The following is a 21,871-nucleotide window of genomic DNA, read 5'->3' as shown; positions in this document are numbered from 1 at the left end:
CGTTCAATCGATTAAATTACGTTCGGTCTAATTATACACAGAAATATATACTTTTCAAGAAGAAATAGTCCTTCATTTTCGGTCAGTAGATACCTAAGATGTTTGTGTTTGCAAGGATAACTTTTATTCGTTTTAAATTTCATTGAAATCGTTCGATAACATCAAAAATAGCGTGCGCCCCGGGATCCCGGGGCGGCGAACTGTGCGGTTCTCAATGGACGCGATCTGCAGCTCTATGGCCGCAACGTAATATCAAAATAGCTTAAGCGGCCAATAAGAGCTGCTAAACTGCAGCAAAAACTGACCTAATAGTCTGTTGTTTTATTAGCGAATATTACACGGTGGTAGCGGTATTTTTACTCACAAAAATGCCAGATCGAAAACCCAGCAGTTCCAGGAGCACCACAACAGACAACTCAACTACCAATTCCCGAGAAATTTGATGGATCAACCGGACCAAAACAAGCAGAACTGTGGCCAAAATGGATGAAACGTTTTGAACGCTACAGAATGGCTTCAGTCTCCAAAACAAGACAGAACGTGAACAGGTCAGTACACTACTGTATGCCATGGGAGATTGTGCAGATGATATCCTCACAACGCTGTGAATTGACGAAGAAACCTCCACATATGAGGATGTGAAAAAAGCCCTGAATGACTATTACCAAGTTCGTCATAATATAATAGTGGAGCGAGCATGATTTAATAAACGGATCCAAACACATGGGGAACCCATTGATGTCTTCATCCAAGATTTATATCGCTTAGCTGAAGACTGTGATTATGGTGTGCTGAAAGATGACCTTATAAGGGACAGAATCGTTGTAGGTGTTTCAGATGACTCACTGTCAGACCACCTGCAAATGAAATCAGCCCTTACACTCGCAATCGCTGTAGAAAACACAGTCGTGAACTAGTTCATGGGGACACTAGTATAAAGCTAAGTAATGTTGATTTTGTAAAACACTCAACTGCATCCTGTAGAAGTAGCCAGAAATTTAAAGCACAGTCAAAAAAAGTGACAAACATGGTTACAGCCGTACTAGCACACAAACACAAGATAACTGTCGATGGTGTGATGGTCAATGTCACGATCGTCGTATATGTCCTGCCAGAGACTCAACATGTCATAAATCTGGACACTTTCAAAAAGTTTGTCATAGTACAAGACAAAAAGTTGAAAATAAACGAGGTACACAACCTTGAAGAGATACAGATTCTATTTCTCAGAGAAGTATACGGGAGTGATGACTACTGGAGTGCAGAAATAAAAGTAAACGGACATGACACACACTATAGATAATGGTGCTACAGTGTCAGTCATTAGTGACAAATTACCATGGCTGAATTAGGCTAAACTGAGTTCAACTCGTCAATCTCTTTGCAGACCAGCAGGTACCCAGCTTCCAATAATTGGTACATTACGAACTACGCTAGTGTACCATGAAAATAAGAGATCTGAGACCAGGCATGTTCGTTACTCAGCAGGAATATGTGCGTTCAACTGGGACTTATCTCACATGTTGATGAAGTAGGAAAATCAGACCCAAACACAACAACCAATTTTAGAGCAGAATTCCCAGCATCATTCAAAGGTCTAGGCAAGTTAAAGTCCGAATATCACATAACGATTTGTGCTGACCCAGAGCCAGTATGTCTGTATACATTGAGATAGGTACCACACCCATTACTGCCCAAAGTGAAGAATTTGAGACAATGCTACAACAGAGAGTAATTTCTCCAGTAACTGTGACAACTAAAGGGTGCTGTGGAATTGTACCCCTACCTAAATCAAACAGTAGGGTTTGCATCCGTGTTGATCTCACACAAATGAATTAATCTGTTCAATGTAAAATACATCCAATGTCGTCAGTAGATGAGAGCCAGTATAAACTAGCCAAGAGTAAACTATTTACCAATGATGCTAATAGCGGGTTTTGGCAACTTCCACTAGCCGATGATTCAAAGCTTCTCACAACCTTCATAACACCGTTTGGGAGATATTGCTTTAATCGTCTCCCATTTGGTATAAGTTCAGCTCCAGAAATATTTTAACACACCCTATCAGGTGTCCTTGAAGGACTAGATGGGGTAATTTGCCATTCATGGGTCTGACCAAACAGAACACGACAAACGTGTCAAAGCTGTCCTACATCGTTTACAGCAAGCTGGACTAACACATAACGACAAATGTGAATTCTCGAAAAACACAATCAAGTTTCATGGACACATCATTGATAAAACGGGAATACACACAGATCCTCAGATAACTGACGCAATTGCTAAATTTCCTGTTCCAACAAATATTACCAAATTAAAGCGTTTTATGGAAATGGTTAATCAACTAGGAAAGTTCATTCCAGGACTTGCAAATCGCAATGAGCCATTACGCGAATTGCTACGTAAGGAGAATGCCTGGGTTTGGGGTGAATCTCAAGAAAGATCATTCCAAGAGATCATGAATTGTCTAGTATCAACTGAAGTCCTTGCACACTATGATCCAAATCGTCCTACAATTATCGTAGCCGACGCATCAGCAACATGTATTGGTGCTGTCTTGCTAAAAATACAGGACAATGGAAAACGACGACCAGTCTACTATGCATCACGATCACTCAGCACCACAGAAAAATGATACGCAGTTATTGAAAAGAAGACTCTCACAGCGACATGGGCTTGCAAGAAATTCACCGACTATGTACTCGGACTATACTCCATATTAGAGACTGATCATAAACCCCTAGTACCACTCCTGAATACTACAGAGCTTTCAAAAATGCTGCCTCGCATATTACACTTTCGTCTAAGGATGATGCGATTTAACCTGTAGTTCAGTTACGTACTTGGAACACAGCAAACAACTGTGGATGTCTTATCACGCGCACCAATCGGTATACCAGAACAAGTTGACACAGCATTCAGCATGGAAGTCGAAAGCTTCATCAAACAATACATACAGGTACTTCCTGCAACTGCAAAATGTATACACGACATTATAGAAGCACAGAAAGCTGATGAGGAATGCACGCAAATACCAGAATATTTTCTACATGCCTCACTCGCCATTACTATGTCAGTACTGGGAAAACAGGAGCCATCTTACAGTAACCGATGACTTACTACTGTATGATGAACGAATCGTAATTCCATGAGACATGCAACTTGAAATACTTGACTGCATTCACAAAGGTCATCTGGGAATTACTAAATGCCGTGCAAGAGCCCGGACATTAGTATGGTGGCCTGGACTCTCTACAAGCATCATAAATCTGGTATGTACATGTTTAACATGTGCCAAACATGGTCCAGAACCTACTGAGCCACTGATGTCATCATCATTTCCATCTCGTCCATGAGAACAAGTGGGAATGGATCGCTTTCAATACAAATCCAGGGTATACATAATAGTAGTAGATTACCACTCTTGATGGGTGGAAAAAAAGAAACTATCAACGTTAACATCCGAGAGCGTGATCACTACACTGAAAGAGATGTTCGCTTAACATGGAATACCTGAGATTGCAATATCTGATAACAGACCACAATTTAGCTCAAATTGTTCAGTCAGTTTGCTGCTATATATGGATTTGTCCACATAACCAGTTCACCCAGATATCCACGATCCAATGGTGAAGCTGAAAGAGCAGTACAAACTGTCAAAGATCTGCTCAAGAAAAACGAAGATCCAAACCTCGCTTTTCTCTCTTACAGAACCACACCACTACAAAATAATATTGCGCCAAGTCAGCTACTGATGGGAAGACTAATACACACACAACTACCCATTCTCTCAAATACTCTACAAGCACGACTTCGCAATGAAGAACTTGAGAAAGTGAAAGAGAGTGAAGACATCTATCGATCTAATCAACAAATTAAGTTCAACCAGCGACATCAAGCGTGTGAACTTCCCATACTTCACCCCGGTGACAAAGTATAGATTCGAGATCAAGACCGACATGGTCATATAGTAAAGACCACTGAACATCCACGATCTGACCTTGTCAAATCTAATCAAGGTATTGTTAGACGCAATAGGAGAGCACTAGTTCACACTACTAATGAGCCAGAATCTCCAAAATCTAAAGCGTGATGTTCTCCGGTGAAATACACACCAGTTTCTACTGATCAACAGATAAACACCCACTCTATCATCGCAAATGACCATTCAAGCAAACCTGGTAATGATGTTGTAAAAACAATTTCTGGAAGAATTGTGAAAATGCCAGTATTGTTTGAATTTATAGTAATGTCACCAAAGCAGACATTGAAATTAGTATAGCAGTTCATTATTAGTGAATATTATTAGATTAGGTGTTAGTTGATATATTGCAGAGTTAATGAATTACATTATGTTGTGTTCAGAGAAACATTCGTGGACTTGTTACGAACAATAGTGAGAACACTTGATACAGGACATTAGTTTCAGTTCAGCCCTTCGGTACTTTAAAGGGAGGTGTAGAGATAACCAATATATGATAATACCTATAGCGCCCTCTAGTGGCCATATATCCAGATACTTTTGTTCTATATGCTTGTTCGTGTTACAGTGGAGTAAACCTCATGTCTGCAAGTTTAACTAGACCTAATAGTATGTTGTTTTATTACTCTTTAGAAAAAATAAAGAATATTGTAACCCCCCTCTATATCTGATAATTCTATATTCCAAAAATGTATACTGCTGCATATTCACATCTTCAAAGCAAGTTTTAAGAATACTGTTTAAAGAAAGGAAACAGCGATATACCATTAGAGTAGCAGTGGATAGATGGACTGCCAGACTTAAGTTCATGATGTCGCACAATGATGATGCTTATGGTTTTATTAATATGCAGATCACTGGAAAAGCACTTCACATAAAGCTTTGTGAGAAGGGAGTAGCATAAATGAGTTAAATTAAAAGATAGCAGGCACTTGAAACCATGGGCAACTGAGCAAAAGCAATAATATTGATGATTGTATTTCAGTCCTTCAAGAGATCGACAAGAATGCAGAAATGTTTATTACTGAACTTGAAAAAAAAACACTTTCAAAGTTGGAAGACAATTTCTGTGGAATGGTGTCTGGTGCCCCTAGAAAAAAGACTAGGAGTAAAAAAGAAAACGGGAGAAAAGCTAAAAAACGAAGAATTAACAGATTTTCAAATTGGGTTATGCGTCTCCTACAAATGTTAACGTCCTCTGATATAGCGCAGAAGTTTTTCCCTACTGATATCAATGAAATGTCAAAACAAAAGATCTATATATGATCTTCCTATTGCTGCAATTAACTTTCGAATGACAAAACGAAATGTGCCCTTTTTTGCACACATTTTAGAAAAAGGAGTTTTTCATAGTGCAGCAAAAACTCAAATGTTAAAGTTATATGAGTAGCACAGTTTGATGTTTCATTCATTTAAAAGTAATTTGGAAGAAGGCAGTACATGTAGTGAAGATGAAAATGCTATTTTTTGTCCTGATGATGTTGGCGGTGGGTCTGGTGCTACCAATGTTGGTGGAAATGAAGATTTTGTTACTGGTGATAGCAGTATGTCTGGTGACTGTGGTGCGGGTGGTAGTGATGATATGTTGGTAGGACCACATGTAGTGGCAGCAGGTCTGGTGTAGGTGACAGTGGTGACGTTGGTACTAATGATGGTAGTGGGTCTGGTGCCGCTTTTGTTGGTGGCAATGAAGATTTTGTTACTGGTGATAGCAGTATGTCTGGTGACTGTGGTGCGGGTGGTAGTGATGATATGTTGGTAGGACCACATGTAGTGGCAGCAGGTCTGGTGTAGGTGACAATGGTGACGTTGGTACTAATGATGGTAGTGGGTCTGGTGCCACTTTTGTTGGTGGCAATGAATATTTTGTTACTGGTGATAGCAGTATGTCTGGTGACTGTGGTGCGGGTGGTAGTGATGATATGTTGGTAGGACCACATGTAGTGGCAGCAGGTCTGGTGTAGGTGACAATGGTGACGTTGGTACTAATGATGGTAGTGGGTCTGGTGCCACTTTTGTTGGTGGCAATGAATATTTTGTTACTGGTGATAGCAGTATGTCTGGTGACTGTGGTGCGGGTGTTAGTGATGATATGTTGGTAGGACCACATGTAGTGGCAGCAGGTCTGGTGTAGGTGACAATGGTGACGTTGGTACTAATGATGGTAGTGGGTCTGGTGCCACTTTTGTTGGTGGCAATGAATATTTTGTTACTGGTGATAGCAGTATGTCTGGTGACTGTGGTGCGGGTGTTAGTGATGATATGTTGGTAGGACCACATGTAGTGGCAGCAGGTTTGGTGTAGTTGACAGTGGTGACATTGGTACTAATGATGGTAGTGGGTCTAGTGCCACTTTTGTTGGTGGCAATGAAGATTTTGTTACTGGTGATAGCAGTATGTCTGGTGACTGTGGTGCGGGTGTTAGTGATGATATGTTGGTAGGCCCACATGTAGTGGCAGCAGGTCTGGTGTAGGTGACAGTGGTGACGTTGGTACTAATGATGGTAGTGGGTCTGGTGCTGCTTTTGTTGGTGGCAATGAAGATTTTGTTACTGGTGATAGCAGTATGTCTGGTGACTGTGGTGCGGGTGGTAGTGATGATATGTTGGTAGGACCACATGTAGTGGCAGCAGGTCTGGTGTAGGTGACAGTGGTGACGTTGGTACTAATGATGGTAGTGGGTCTGGTGCCGCTTTTGTTGGTGGCAATGAATATTTTGTTACTGGTGATAGCAGTATGTCTGGTGACTGTGGTGCGGGTGGTAGTGATGATATGTTGGTAGGACCACATGTAGTGGCAGCAGGTTTGGTGTAGTTGACAGTGGTGACGTTGGTACTAATGATGGTAGTGGGTCTAGTGCCACTTTTGTTGGTGGCAATGAAGATTTTGTTACTGGTGATAGCAGTATGTCTGGTGACTGTGGTGCGGGTGTTAGTGATGATATGTTGGTAGGCCCACATGTAGTGGCAGCAGGTCTGGTGTAGGTGACAGTGGTGACGTTGGTACTAATGATGGTAGTGGGTCTGGTGCCGCTTTTGTTGGTGGCAATGAAGATTTTGTTACTGGTGATAGCAGTAGGGTTGGTGTAGGTGGTAATGATGATGTTGGTGGGCCCACATGATGTAGTGGCAGCAGGTCTGGTGTAGGTGATAGTGGTAACGGGGGTAATGGGTCCAATGCCACTTTTCTTGGGTGTAATAAGGATGTTGTTACTGGTCATAGCAGTGGGGCTGTGATGTAGGTGGTAGTGATGATATTTTCACTAGTGATCGTAGTGGGTCTAATACCACTTGTGTTGGTGGCAGTGAGGATGTTGCTCCTGGTGATGGTTTGTTGCCATGGTTTAGGTGGTAGTGTAGATGAATTGTCCGCTTTAATAAGACAGTGATAAGACCTGTTCTGTTTTGCAATAATGGATACTTCTTTTAATTATATTTACACATATTTTAAACACAAGAAAATTGCATGTACTGACATTTCATGTTTATTTTTGTGATATATATTATTTTACACCTGTTAACAAAATACTTTCTATATGTATATTTTTATTTTATTATATTTGAATATATTCAGTTTATTGATGTTGTGTCCAATAAGAAAGATGTAAAGTAAAAAAAGAATGTGTGTCAATCATTAAGAGAAAAAATATTCGCCCCTTCAGCCTTGATAAAAGGTCACCCCAATTGTGGCTTTGGAAAGTATGCTGACCCCCCTCTGTTTTGCCCGACCCCCCAGGAATAATAAATGGTCATTCCCTTTTGGTAAATATATTTTTATACTAGGCGGTCAATTTTAAGTTGATTTTTTATTTATTTTGGTCTGACTTAAAAGCTTGAATTATTATATAAAACAATAAAATTGCCACGTTGGTCTTTCAGCGTACTTTTCGAACGCCATTTTATTAATGGACTACTCATGGCTAGCCAAGACGGTTAGCTAATTGCTAAATCGGCAAGGAAAAGGAACAAAAGAATTGCCTTACATTTTCTGTAATTTTCAATTTAACAATACAAAATATCTATTTCTTTGCGAAATTGGGAAACTGAATTTGTCTAAAACAACAGAAGTGTATTGTGGAAACGATGAGCTAAAATGATAAGAACTAAAAATTTTAGATACCAATACAGGGGGGGGGGGGCAAGGGTTATTTTCGTAATTGCATTTTTTTTTTGTTCGTACAACGTAAATTGAAAAAAAAAATCCGTAATTCTGTGATCACAGGCTAGACGTACAACGTAATCAATCAAATATTGTTTTCGTACACTGTAAAAACATGTAATTTTTCTCGGTACGTACAAGAATTTTCATCCAAATAAAAAAAAAAGTCGTAAAGAATAATCCAGGGAAATTACATTTTCGAAACTGTAAAACGACTAGTTGACAAAATTCATTGCAAATTCAATTTTCACTGTATACTGTAAAAACGTCTTTTTTTCCTTGTAAATTGTAAAAAGCCCTTTTTATTTCCCGTATAACTGTACCAGCTAACCCCCCCCCCCCCCCCCATAGATAACCGCTCGGCTGCCAATCGTTCTAATAACTGTGAGAGATTAAATAGGGATGATGTAAGCGGCTTTCTTTAATGATAGATTTGTTTTTGTATTTTAAATGTATTTCGTCGGACTTTTGTCATATCCTCTTCATTACCAGCCTCCCAGGGCAATAAAATATGAACACTTCCTTTGAGGTCACGTCGCGACAGAGAAAGTAGGGGTGAAAGTTCTCATCGTATGACGCATGCGCGTTGGCCCTTAGATCCGGCCTTGCTGCGGTACGTAAACACAGGTGTTCAGATTCTTCTCCCTGGGATATTTCGCAGTGTCGCGGTCGGATTGGGTCTTAAACATTTGTTGCGAATAGTCAATCAACGGTACAGTGATTACGTAATCTGGAAAAACGTATTCATGTTTGATACGAGGGCACTGAAGGCGGCCATAAAACACAAGTAAATCGTGAGTACAATGTATTATAAATTTAGATATTAGGCGTGTACCAAAGAATATATGTGACGGAGGGGGTCTGAATCATTGCAATTTTCATTATAAGTTATTGAGATATACACTTTTGAAGTTTTAAATAATACAAGTTAGTGCAGACAAAAAAATTGAATAATGGGAACGACACCAATTAACGCAGAAGCAGAAAATACCGAACTTTGAAAATGCCTTTCTCCAAAACGATTTGCACACAGTCTCTACATTTGAAGGCAGAAATAGGGCCATAGGGGTCTACCTGCTATAGCATGGTTTGTTGCTGGTCCACCATTTTAAGGCCAACCAATTAAAAGTAGTCTTTTTTTTATAGCCTTCCTATCATAAACAATGTATTGGTACCATATATGCAGGTATTTTAATGTAATAATAATAATGGTTTTTATTGAAGTCGTATCCTAAAAATGGACATACAGATGTAGATCATTAATGGCAATATTTCCCGATTAAAATCAACATTTCCAAGTCGTGCATTAATACAGGTTTTAAAAACCAGTGTTGATCAAAAACAAACATTTTTTTTTAACTGTATGAAATCGTGAGGGTAGCTGAAAAATGTGTTGAAAAAAAAAAAATTGCAAGCTAAATTTCAAGAGAAAAAACAACATGCGAGGTGTTGTAGAAATGACATGCTCGCGAAAATAAAATAAAAAGTGACAGGTAAGACGTACGCCACAAACAAAATTGCACTTCTAAAATTCTTCCACCCACCCTCCTATGATTTCAAATGGTTGGCCCCCCCAAAATGCATGAAATGAGTAGCTTTTTCCGGTTGTGCATGCCTAAACCTGTGTGATTGAAATCCATATTTAATATTTTGAGATAAAGTAACATTAAGCTTTATTCCATCCTATTCTTATCACATGACTACTATTCTAATCACATGATTATGACGCATATGATTTATCGTTGTTACCGTGACGTTTAGTGTGAAATATTGCTGGTGATATGGTATGGTAAACGTCACAATATTCACTTTAAAATATCATAATTTTATGCATGTTTGAATAGTACATTAAGAAAAACAAATCTTGAAGCTGTACTGTTTTTATTGCTTTGATCCGGGAATTTCAGACTGGATAACAACAATTACTCGTTTGATACAATGACAATTCAGGATGATTAATTTCACATTTGCAGAAAAGGATTGCATCAATTTTCAAAATTGCTCTTCCATAAAATCAGAATTCATTCCTTTAAAGTGTTCACACTATGTAGGTGATGTGTTTATTTTCAAATTTACGTTTAACAAATTTTGCACAATAGCATCACCCCTAGACATATACAACCATGGATATTCACGCCATCAGGTGATACATTGCCCGACAAAAGCTGTTACAATACCGGCATTATTTCAGAACATCCACTAAAAATAGTTTTATATACCGTGTTCAATAATACTAGTAGTGTTTTTTCGTAACCAGTTACTAAGTTGTTGAGCCGCTTGATAAAGAGGGAGAAAATTTAAGTATTACTTTGACATATATTATAGTTTTCTTGTGTTTAATGATGAATATTTTCTCCAAAAATTCATGGTTTAAAAAGTGCTTACCAATGGTGGCAAACATGACCTACTTGTTTGTAGATAAATAGTCTAAATGCAAATAACCATTAGCAACCAGCAAAGGGTTAGTGAATGCCAGGCATTTGTTGTTTAGTAGCTTAGTATACTACATTGTTTTTAAAACTGGTTTTGCCGGGGAGATTGAAAAAAGATTGTTGTTATTTAGACTATGATAAAAAATTGCTATTTTAACATTGTCTGGTTTAATTTTGGAAATTTATTTTCATTTCCTTTCAATTTTTTTTTTCAATTTTTTCTAACTTTTTTTTCATATAAGGTATATGATAAAACCTTTATGGACTGGATACGGCTTTTGTGGCCCGAGGTCGTGCGGCGGAAGCGCCCGAGCTTTCGAGGGTGCGTAAGCCGTATGATCGAGGGCAGCAAAAGCCGTATCCAGTCCATAAAGGTTTTATCATATACCTTATATGAAAAAAAAGTCTTTAGTTATGTTATTTTTCGCTCGTCTGCCCCAAAAGAAAACCTATTCGATTTCATCCGGGTTTCGATACGGGCCTTTTTACTGGTGCGAATTTATACGATGGATTCTAAATGACGCAAACGCGTCAACATCTCTCACACAATAGACCGGTACCGCATGACCTCAGTGACAGGGATCTGTAGACAAACTAATGTCACCAAATATATCCACAAATTACGTTTTAATGAAACAGCAAATGAACATAAATTTATAACAATATTTTAACAGTAATAAATACGAACTTATTATAAACTTTCTTTCTTAAGAATGGAGACTACAGTCCAGCTAAGTTGGTCATTTACTGACCGTCCGACAACGAACGATTTCTTGGAGCTGATGCTGTAGCCACAGGTAAAGACGGGTAAAGACACGTTAATTTCACAGTTGTTAAAAACCTTAGTCGGTGAACGAGAAACAATTGCTTGACAAGAAGCAGTTTGGTTTACAGTTCCAGATTCTGGCGTAACCAAGAATATCTGAAATGCGCCGACGATTTTCCGTTGAGATACAATATCGTCAGACAGTCAGCTGGCATCGATGTCGCTGGGTGTATCCCGCGACACCGATGCCAGCTGAATGTGAGTATCATAGTGCTGTAAACTTGACACGTTTTTGTGACCAGTTATATTTATGATTGGTTGTGGTGGAATGCTGGCTTTTGTCAGGGTAATAATGAGTGCAACTTGCGTTTTCGGTATATTTTCCATCCACAGAATAATATCGTCAGCCATTATCGAAGCGCAGACGCAAATTACGCGCGTTGTTTATAAACAGAAAGTAGTTCCAGGAAATAGACCCGTTTACCAAATATGGTAAACGGGGCCCGGGCGTGATATGGAAAATTATTGCACGGCTCGCGCATCAGGATTCCCATAGCGTTACGAGGCCGGGCAATACGAGGTATATGATAAGATTGTATATTCTACATTGAAAGTAACAACCTGGATTGAATAATTGGTCAAATTATTCATTACACTAAATTTGTTCTTTAAAAAGCTCATCTCCAATGGAAGCACATATAAAAAAAAAATATGCATTGGCTGTGTACACATTCATTGAAATATAAATTTTTTTTTAATGTGTTTGTATACTCGGACAATTACGGTAATAAATCCTGTTACTGGGATATAGATTATGATTTCATGTACATTGATTTATGTGTAGTTACGCTGAATCCTGTCTCATTTTCATCAAGATTGTCGATTTGATATCGTACCTGATTTCTGTGTTAATTTGGTGTCACCATTGACGGTTCAAGACCACCCATGTGTGTATGTACGCACATAATTAAATATCGATCTAATGGGTATCCCGCTCATCCGCTTTGGATCCTACACAGATTATTACAATTGGCTTACGCTGGATTTATTTAAAAATGCTGGTTGTTATTTCTAAATAATCAATATATTGTCGAATAAAAAGAAACATACATTTATTAAAATATTGGCTAATATTTAGTTTTGAAAATTAATCAATTATCTCTGAAATTTTTTTTATATTCTTTTCAATGAAAGCCAATTATGCTGTCATGAAATCACAGTATAAATAATACATGTACATTATTCATGTAAGCACATATAAAACATTCAAAAATAATTATAAGTTCGAAAAATACCTGGATGGTATAAAAAACAAAAAAACAAAAACAGAGTAGCATTAACCAAATCCCGTATCTCAGCCCACTTCTTGCTAATTGAAACAGGCTGTCACGGGAGAATAAATAAAATTGACAGGGTATAAACAAGTGTGACTCTAATGATGTGGGTGATGAAAAACATTACATTTTTCACTGTAAACATAACAGTTTTTTGAAACACAGGGAAAAATTCCTATATGCACTATTTATATACTCACCTGATTATCAAATCTTGCCAAATGAAGTATTGTTTATCAAGAATTTCTCAAGTGTAGACAAAATATTTTAGCTAATTTTGTATTTCAGATTCTAAAATTATTTTAGATTAGTTGTTTTAGTTGTATTCTAAATCATTTTCTCTATGTTTTTCGTACAGAGTTGATGGATTAAAATAATATATATTCATCTCAAAGCTCTATATCATTTCTGGTGCGATTATTAATATGGAGACAGATCACGAGCCGTATGTTTGGACTCTCTCTGAAAAGTTGGCAGAAACAGCCAAGCGAGAACTCGGAGAAACGCCTGATGTACGAACTAAAGCATTGGCTGAAATTAGAAAGAGATTGCATGATAGACCTGATCTACTCTGCCCGAAAGACAATCTATTCCTTCTAGCTTTTCTCCGGGCACGGAAATTTGAAGTTGACCGAGCTTTCACGCTGCTGGTGAATTGGTGCACCATGCGGACTAACCGGAAGGATTTATATGGGGATTTTACTGCAGCTAGCATTAGGGATGCAATGGAAACTGGTTTCATGGCTACACTTTCGTTTAAAGATAACCTAGGACGAAGTATCAGTATTTACAGAGCTGGTAGGTCTATCGGTATCTAACACTTCTGTTGAATTAATTTGCATATGTTAATTAGTTAACTTCCATACTAATTAACATGTTTTCACCATGTGTTTTGAATTTTGAAATATGCTGAGATCTTCTACTAATTGAAAAGGATTTTATACAGCTTATCTAAAATACATTGTTTATGCCAAATTTTAACGTGGCAAGAATTTTTTTTTTTTTAATAATTGTATATATGTGTTTCTTCTTGTTAGGAACTTGGGATGTGGAAAAGTTCACTCTTTATGACTTAATTAAAGTACCGCTGATGCTCATGGACCTGAGAATTCGTGATGAGGAAGTTCAAATAAACGGTGTTGTTACTATCATCGATATGGAAGGGATTGGTATGCATCACATGACTCATATCGGACCAAGAATGGCAAGAAAAATAGCTCCTATCATTAACCAGGTATTACTAAATACCGGTATTTATAATAGTTCTTTGAAAAATGTTGTGTACTACATAGAAATGCATACAAATATCACTTATGATATTGTTTTAAATGTGAAATTTTCATCTCTTTTTGGGAAGAAAAATAGAATCTTTCCACTAACTAGTCTCAGGTAAGCCCTTGAGGATGCAGAGTTAGTTTAGTGTGTGATGAATGGTAGGTGTGATTTTAGTACTGTAAATGCAATAATTATTTACTGGGTTTTAATTTTACTATTTTCTCTGACAAGTTAGCCAAATTAAATTCACATGAACATGTGCACAAAAAATAGAACTCATTGTTTTTTTTTCCAAATTTAAAATCCAAATAATGAAAGTAAATGCCAGTAAAAATAAATGCTTTTACAGTTTACAGTACTAAGTAAACTGACCCATAATTAAGGAAGGAGGGATTTAGTCATATTATTAATATTTAAATCATGAATTTGACGAGTAAAATTTAAGTAAATGAAATTGTCAGTTTTAATTATGTGTTTGTTATATTTGTATCTTTTGAAATATACAAGTATGAAAAACACAAAGAATGCAAAATTAAAATAAAAAAGGAGCATTTAACTGAAGTGCATGATGACCGGAAAAATGGAAATAATTTGTTGAGTCGCAATTATTAATACCAGAATTGTAAATTTTTCAGAATGTCACAAAACTATGTATCATTCATCATTTCCCTGGTGTAATTTTTTTTTAAAAAATCAGCAGGTTACAGCAACACAAGCAACTTTTAAGGAGGTTCTTGCTGAATTAGGATTATATAGGGCATCTTTTTTGTGCTTTTAATAGCTCGGCTGTCGACTTTGTCGAGCGGAGCTTATCATATGAGTGATTGTCCGTCGTCTTTCGCCGTTGTCCATGGCAATGTAATTTAAGGATGCTGGAGTCGAATTGAAATATACTGTAAACTTCTTCTTAAAAACCACAAACTGTATACCTGTGAAACTTTCTAGGAAGATACCTTGGGTGGTTTTCTCTCAGATTTGTTCATTTCAGATGGATATGTTCAATTGTCTTATTTATAGCAAATATTTTTGTCATTTTTGGTCAAAAATGCTATTTTCGACTTCTTGAAAACAGCTAGTCCAAATGCTTTGATACTTAGTATGTAGGTACCTTGTGTGGACCTCTCTCAGATTTGTTCATTTCGCGATGATATCTTCATTTCTTTAATTTAATTTTGTAATTTTTGGTAACAAATTATATTTTCGACTTCTCCTTGAAAACTGTTAGTCTAATTGCTTTGATATTGTATATGTAGGTACATCTGGTGGACCTCTGTCAGATTTGTTGATTTTGTGACAATATCTTCAATTCTCTAATTTTGATGAATATTTTTGTAATTTTTGGTAAAAAATTATATTTTTGACTTCTTGAAAACTGCTAATCCGATTGCTTTGTAACTTTATTTGTAGGTACCTTGGGTGAATCTCTGTCAGATATGGGAATTTCATGACGATATCTTCAAATTCTCATTTTAGTGAATATTTGTGTCTTTCTTTGATACTTGTACACATGCAGCTTTGGTAGACGTCTATTAGATTTGTCCATTGCGTAAAGATATCTTCCATTCTCTACTTTTAGTGAAATATTCTCTACAACAAAATCAAGAAATTGGTGTCTTGCAATATTAAAGCAGCTAGCATTAAATTTAAATTGCTTCTTAGTCATTGCTTTCAGAGCATGCATCACAAACAGTGGAGTTATATCAGCCAATAGGCTGCTTCTTAATATTGATAAAAGTTATTCAGATGCTGTTGAAAAAAAACTTGTCATTGAGCAGTGTGAACAAATTTTAATAACTATTAAAAACATTTCAAAAATGGAGATTTATTCCAATATGATAATAGCTTTCCATTAAGTACAACATATTCCCATAATGCATTGCACATATGTGCAGTTAATTGATCAGTATATTTCAATTCGACTCCAGCATCCTTAAATTATCAATTCACCAGCAGTTGTATCAGCCAGAATTTAAACGTTTACAGTAAATACTGTATAGATCAACAACAAATTAAAAACATTTTATATTCAACCTTCCAGGACTCAATTCCAGTGCGAGTAAAGGCAATACATTTCATAAACGAGTCGCGTCTTCTTGACGTCGTCTTGGCAATGATCAAACCATTCATGAAGAAAAAAGTCAAAGAAAGGGTAGGTGTTAAACAACTTTTGACAGAATTATAATAGCAAAGTGAATTTGTTCGTACCACTTCACACAGTGGATACACAATTCATAATCTGATCAAATTCCACATAAAACATTTCCAGTATGTACAGTGTTATAATTATGGTATATTGTGTTACCAAAACATACTATGTACAATGCACCTGTGATTGTGGGTTCCTTTACACCCTAATTTATATTCAAATATTCAAACAGTGGTAGTACTTAAGTAATATAATTAATTGATGTTTAATAGTACGATTTACAAATAATATAAACACCATGCATCACCAGCGCAGAACACATTATATACACAACATTGAAATATTTATTTTATTCTATTTCAATCAACACTTGAGCATATTTAAAAAAAATCTGTTGACCAATCATAGTTTTAAACTTATAAGACACATTTGTGTATACCCCCGGTAGTTTTGTGTTCTGCTGTCAGCCATTTTTAAAAAAAAATTAATTAATAAATGATTTAATTTCGATTCATAGTATACACATCAAGGAACTCTCATTGAGGTGAGGTGAAGGAATCCCCTTGATGTTAAGAAAAGTGTTGCAATTATCCACAATTTAGTGTATATATACTCTATTTTCCCTGTTGAAAACATAACTGCAATAGAAGCACATGTAAACCACAAATTTGTTGAATAATTAATCATTAAAATTGTACTTATTTTGATCACGGAACCACCTCTGTAGTTTACGTAAATGTGTGTGTTAATACTAGAGCTAATTACAGTTTTGTTATAAACCTGATATTTACGTTTACTTCCTCAGATTCACACACATGCACATGACTTATCAAGCCTACATGCAAAAGTGCCGGCAATGATTTTACCATGCGAGTATGGAGGACTGACTTCATCTAGAGACGACTTGATACAAATGGTGGTTGCCAAAGCCCTGGCACATGAAGAAGTAATCAAAGAATTTACAAAATATGGAATTAAAAAGGTTAAAAACAGTGATGGAAGTGTAGCTGGGAATGGTGGGGTGTCTGTGAGTGAACCTTGATGCGTTTGTTATCTTTCTGTTGGTGTTTCGGTGTACCATACTGTAAAATACTTTTATTTTAGCTGGAATTAATTCTCGCTGATGGGATGTTTTGTATGGAATTTATTTTTCACTGATTTCAGACGAGTTGAATGTAAAATATTGCTGTATACTCGCTGGATTTTATTTTCACTCAATCATTCCTTCAGTGAAAATTAATTCCAAGCAAAAAAAAAGTATTTTACAGTACCTGGTACTATACTCAGCCATTAAGTTTGACATATCTTTTATTATTCATTTCTGTATGACAGTGACACGTTTTTAGTAAAGGATTTGATAGCATGTCCATTATATTAGTTGGTCCTAGGAAAAAATCTGTGCATTAGTTCGAAATGCATGCTCGTGTCACTGCTTTTTAAAAAGTTTTTATCAAAATTTTTCAATTTTTATTTTATAAAGATTTAACAATAGAATATATGTACCAGTATATATTTCAGAGAATTTGACCAGAAACTTAATTTTGCATATGTGTGTGTTAGGATTTGGGTGCATTGCAGTGTCCAGTAACACCTAATTTACAAAATGTACAATTTTTTTTAAAACAAGGGAATTATGTCAAATTATCGAAATTTTTTGAGTGCAATATAAAATGATAATTGAATTTCATTTTGAATCTGCATAATATAATGAACTTACCACATTGCCAAATAGAGTGTTGCTTACAATGTACTCCATTTGAGAGTTAATACTGGCAAGCACACTTGAAAACACACATTGGATATGTGCTGGTGTTGGTTATTATGTGCTATGTTTGTTTTTATTATGTCAGTGTTGGTTATGTGCTATGCAGTCTATGTGCTCACGATATGTTCTTGGCATATTGTGCACTTATGTTTGTTGTGTGCTATGTTTTCTATGTGGTTTTCTATTTGCTAGAATTATGTGCTATATTTTCTATGTGCTCGTGTTATGTTTTCTATTTGATATGTTTTCTATTTGCTAGAATTATGTGCTAGTGTTATGTGCAATGTTTGCTGTGTGCCATGTGTTCTACATGTATGTCCCAGTGTTATGTGCTATGTTTGCAATGTTATGTGGTATGTTTTATATGTGCTAGTGTTATGTGCTATATTGTTTTCTATGTGGTATGTTTGCTGTGTGCTATTGTTATGTGCTATGTTTTCTAAGTTAATTTGTGCTAGTGTTACGTGCTATGTTTGCAATTTTAGGTGTGTAGTGATATAATACTGTGATGCTATGTTTGTAATGTGCTATATTTGTTATGTGCTATGTTTGCTATGTTTGTATTATGTTTTCTATTTGATATGTTTTATATTTGCTAGAATTATGTGCTAGTGTTATGTGCAATATTTGCTATGTGCCTTGTGTTCTATATGCTTGTGTTATGTGCTATATTTACAATGTTAGATGTGTGTAGTTATATAATACTATGATGTTTGTGGGTATGGTTATTCACAGTAACGCTGTGTATCCTTTGGCTGAAGAATACAATTTAGCATGAATACACCACATCACAGTTGAAAATAACCACATTACCCCACAAATGTCATGGCGATTTATGTAACTTATTTTAAATTCTGTCAAATGATTGGTTTATTCGGTGTTTCATTTTACATATCAATCAATCAAATATTTATTTTATCTAATAATGTACACTTGTAATTTACAAAACAAATTAAAACAGGTAAAATAGGAACCAGAAATAGCCAATGGCTAATCTAGTCTGATTTCTCAGAAACAAATGAATTACACTGTCTTAGAGGGTGATTTATAATAACCTAAAACTATATATATAAATGAAGCAGATAATTTTAATAATAATACTAATAACAATAATAATAATAATAATGATTATTGAATTAATGTTTCTTTCATTTTTAACTTAATAATTTCCTTGATGTATATGTATTCCTTGATGTATATGTAAATGTTTGCAGATGAATTCTTGTTACTTTTTTCAATGTTGAGTTAACAACCAACAGCGAACAGAGTGAAATTACTGAATTTTAAATATAATTCCTAGAATAAATGTTACCTTCAACATGCCCGAGACTCTGCATCCACTGAGAGAGAGCATCTTTGCCAATCAGGCAATTTTCAAACTTTTCCGTTCATTTTGATTAAGACTCATGGCAGCACATAAGCTGATCTACACAGAAACAACTCATTGATTTATTCCTGAGTTTTTGGAGAAAACAAACATGTAACTTTCCTAGTAGAGTGACTGTGCTTTAACAGAGGTAACCTTGTATTTTCTATGTGCTGTGCACCGCCAGCCTAAATTTGCATAGTTTGATGTGACAAATTAGCATAGTTGTTTCAATGCTTTTGTTGATCTTCTTTGTGCAAGGATGTGACTTTGGAGGTTTTATTATTCAAATATGCATATATATACAAATGGAGTGTCAAAATACTTGGTGGCAATTCGAATTATGCATCAAATTCCATGAAAATTCAATTTTAGAATGAATTATTTTATCTCATTGGCATATTTTTACAGTAAACTTTAACATTATTGAACAAGCTTGTAGCTACAAATACCTCAGTATGTTATAATAATCAGTACTCTCACCTTGAAAGAATATTGTATTTGTCTTTGCACATTGACCATTTTTGTATTGGGCAATACATGTATGTACCCATTATATGTCACTTTTATGTCAAATGAAACATGGCTGCTTGCTTTGTGAAAGTGATTTTGCTATTATTTACCGATCCAACTCACAATCCACATTCGATTGTAAATTTTAAAGAACGGTGGTCATCACATCAAGCAACCGTCTGATACAAGTCCAATTTGTATGTTTATCGCAATGCACATTCACAGAAATAATTTTGCGAGTTGCACATACTATAGTACAAGAATGGCGATTTATATTAGGTAGGCATTTTGCTGTATGTCCCTTAATAGCCGTAAGCACTGTATTAATTTCGCTCAGATACATACACCAGTGCGTCAAATTGGAATTGGCTTGTTGGACGGCTGGGGAGGTCATTCATAAAATGTTTAGGTGACTTGAGACGCAAACAAAAATGTTGTGGCCCGGCCCTGATTTTTTTTGTATTTACACTTATTTTGATTATGAAATGTGAATTTTATTTTACCAAATTACAAATTCATAGCTGTATTAAAAAGATCACTATTTCTGTTGTGTCAATGATGGGCCTGTGAATTAGCACAGCTAGTTGTGTCATAGCAAATATCGTGCATAAGTGTCCCATTATATCGGCTTGTCACACTGATGCACACATATTTTCAATCATATTTTATTGTCAGTAGAGTGCTGTGGATTGTGGGAAAATCAATGTTTTTATCAATGCAATCACCACTGCCTTTCAGGGTCTTTGTGTGTATCTAAGTGAAAGCAAGTAATGAGAGTGTTGATTTAAATTCTTTGCAGTTTACAACCTGTTGATGAGCATGTTTATGATAACATTGTTTGTTTACGAGGGAAAATTCATTATTGTCATTGTTTAAACTTTCAGGGTGGTCATTAATTCAGGGTGCTTATTTAGTGTTAATTTCATGTGCAGGACTTAAATGAATACACCAAGCAGCATTACATTTACATACTGTCTTCAATTGACGGCATATTTTAATTGTCATATTACAGTGTAAATCAAAAAAAGGACACTTGTCCTTGTATAGAGCAGGTAACCACATGAGAGTGGTGTTTAACAAGTTCTGATTACTAATACTGGAGATTTCGTTAAATAATTTGTGAAGTAAAAACTTCAAATAAATTAAGAAGTATTTGTTTTTATCAATTATACATAGTGCATGTTTTCTAGGTAGGTGTAGATAAATCAGGGGAACGCAAGTTCAAATACTGCGTTATTGACGTTTGCTGATAAATCAAAATTATTTATACATTTTAACGCTTAGTGTATAATGATGTAAATATACTGTAAATTTATCAAGATGTTTTTATCTGAGACAGTAATAAAATTTGATTTATTATACAATATACTGTAATGTTCCTTTGATTGTGACAGTTTGTCAAGTCATATTGAGACTGAATCTGTGAACAAATTTCAGTGATGAAAATTGAATTCCAAATAAGTTGAATGCTTATTGTAAATTCTGAGCTCACTAAAATCTATGCTATACTATTAAAAATATTGTGTGGAAACAGTTGTATGTGATTTATGTGATCTACCAATTCAGTTAACTAAAAATGGTCACTGTGGTGTGATTGGGATACCAATGTTTGTGTTTTTAGAGTTAAATTAAATTAAATAGAGACAAATTTTATATTTCTGGGCTGGTGAGCAATGTATTCCAGACGATTTCAGTGACTGGGTGTTTTGGTTGGCTGCAAATCCATCTTTCAAAGTCTGTTCAGTTTGGCAATTTAATCTTCACTTGTGGATTATCAAAACTCTTTGTGTTGAGTATATCGCCCTCTACATATCTACACTGTGCCTTTCGTTTTTATATATTTGTTCAAATTGTAACTTCGCTCTGATGTACGTCTTTTTGTCAGTCCGTATGTACGTGTGTCTGTGTCAAAACTTTTTCCCCTATTATCTCGAGAACCACTGGCTTGATTGAGATAAAACGCAGCTACTATATCATGAAAACCAGGCCTGATAATATTTTGTTGCAAATCTGCGCATCTTAAAGCGGAGGTGTTGTCACCTGCGCATGCGCGGGAATTGAGTCCCTAGCGACGATAACAACGTACGCTAAAACGCAAAGGCTCATGGGTAGACGCTTGTTTGTAAACAACGAC

At 35.8% G+C, this 21,871-nt stretch overlaps 1 protein-coding gene across 2 annotated transcripts; it reads left to right on the top strand.

The window, feature by feature from the left end:
- Nucleotides 1-8,727: 8,727 nt before the first annotated feature.
- Nucleotides 8,728-21,101, top strand: LOC100377049 (alpha-tocopherol transfer protein-like). 2 transcript variants are annotated; one of them, XM_085504307.1, is made up of 6 exons: nt 8,728-8,934; nt 11,285-11,369; nt 13,031-13,470; nt 13,710-13,906; nt 15,986-16,096; nt 16,899-21,101. In XM_085504307.1, the coding sequence occupies exons 3-6, from the start codon at nt 13,098-13,100 to the stop codon at nt 17,133-17,135; spliced, it is 918 nt and encodes a 305-aa protein (XP_085360433.1). In that variant the 5' UTR covers nt 8,728-8,934; nt 11,285-11,369; nt 13,031-13,097; the 3' UTR covers nt 17,136-21,101. The 2 variants fall into 2 exon arrangements, with proteins under 2 accessions (XP_085360433.1, XP_002740576.2); XM_002740530.3 differs by lacking the exon at nt 11,285-11,369.
- Nucleotides 21,102-21,871: the final 770 nt, after the last annotated feature.

This window comes from Saccoglossus kowalevskii, chromosome 10 (genome assembly GCF_978046115.1).
Source record: "Saccoglossus kowalevskii chromosome 10, keSacKowa6.1, whole genome shotgun sequence".
Taxonomy (NCBI): domain Eukaryota; kingdom Metazoa; phylum Hemichordata; class Enteropneusta; family Harrimaniidae; genus Saccoglossus; species Saccoglossus kowalevskii.
Note: the sequence above shows the minus strand (reverse complement) of the source record. Positions and strands in the feature narration are given on the sequence as shown.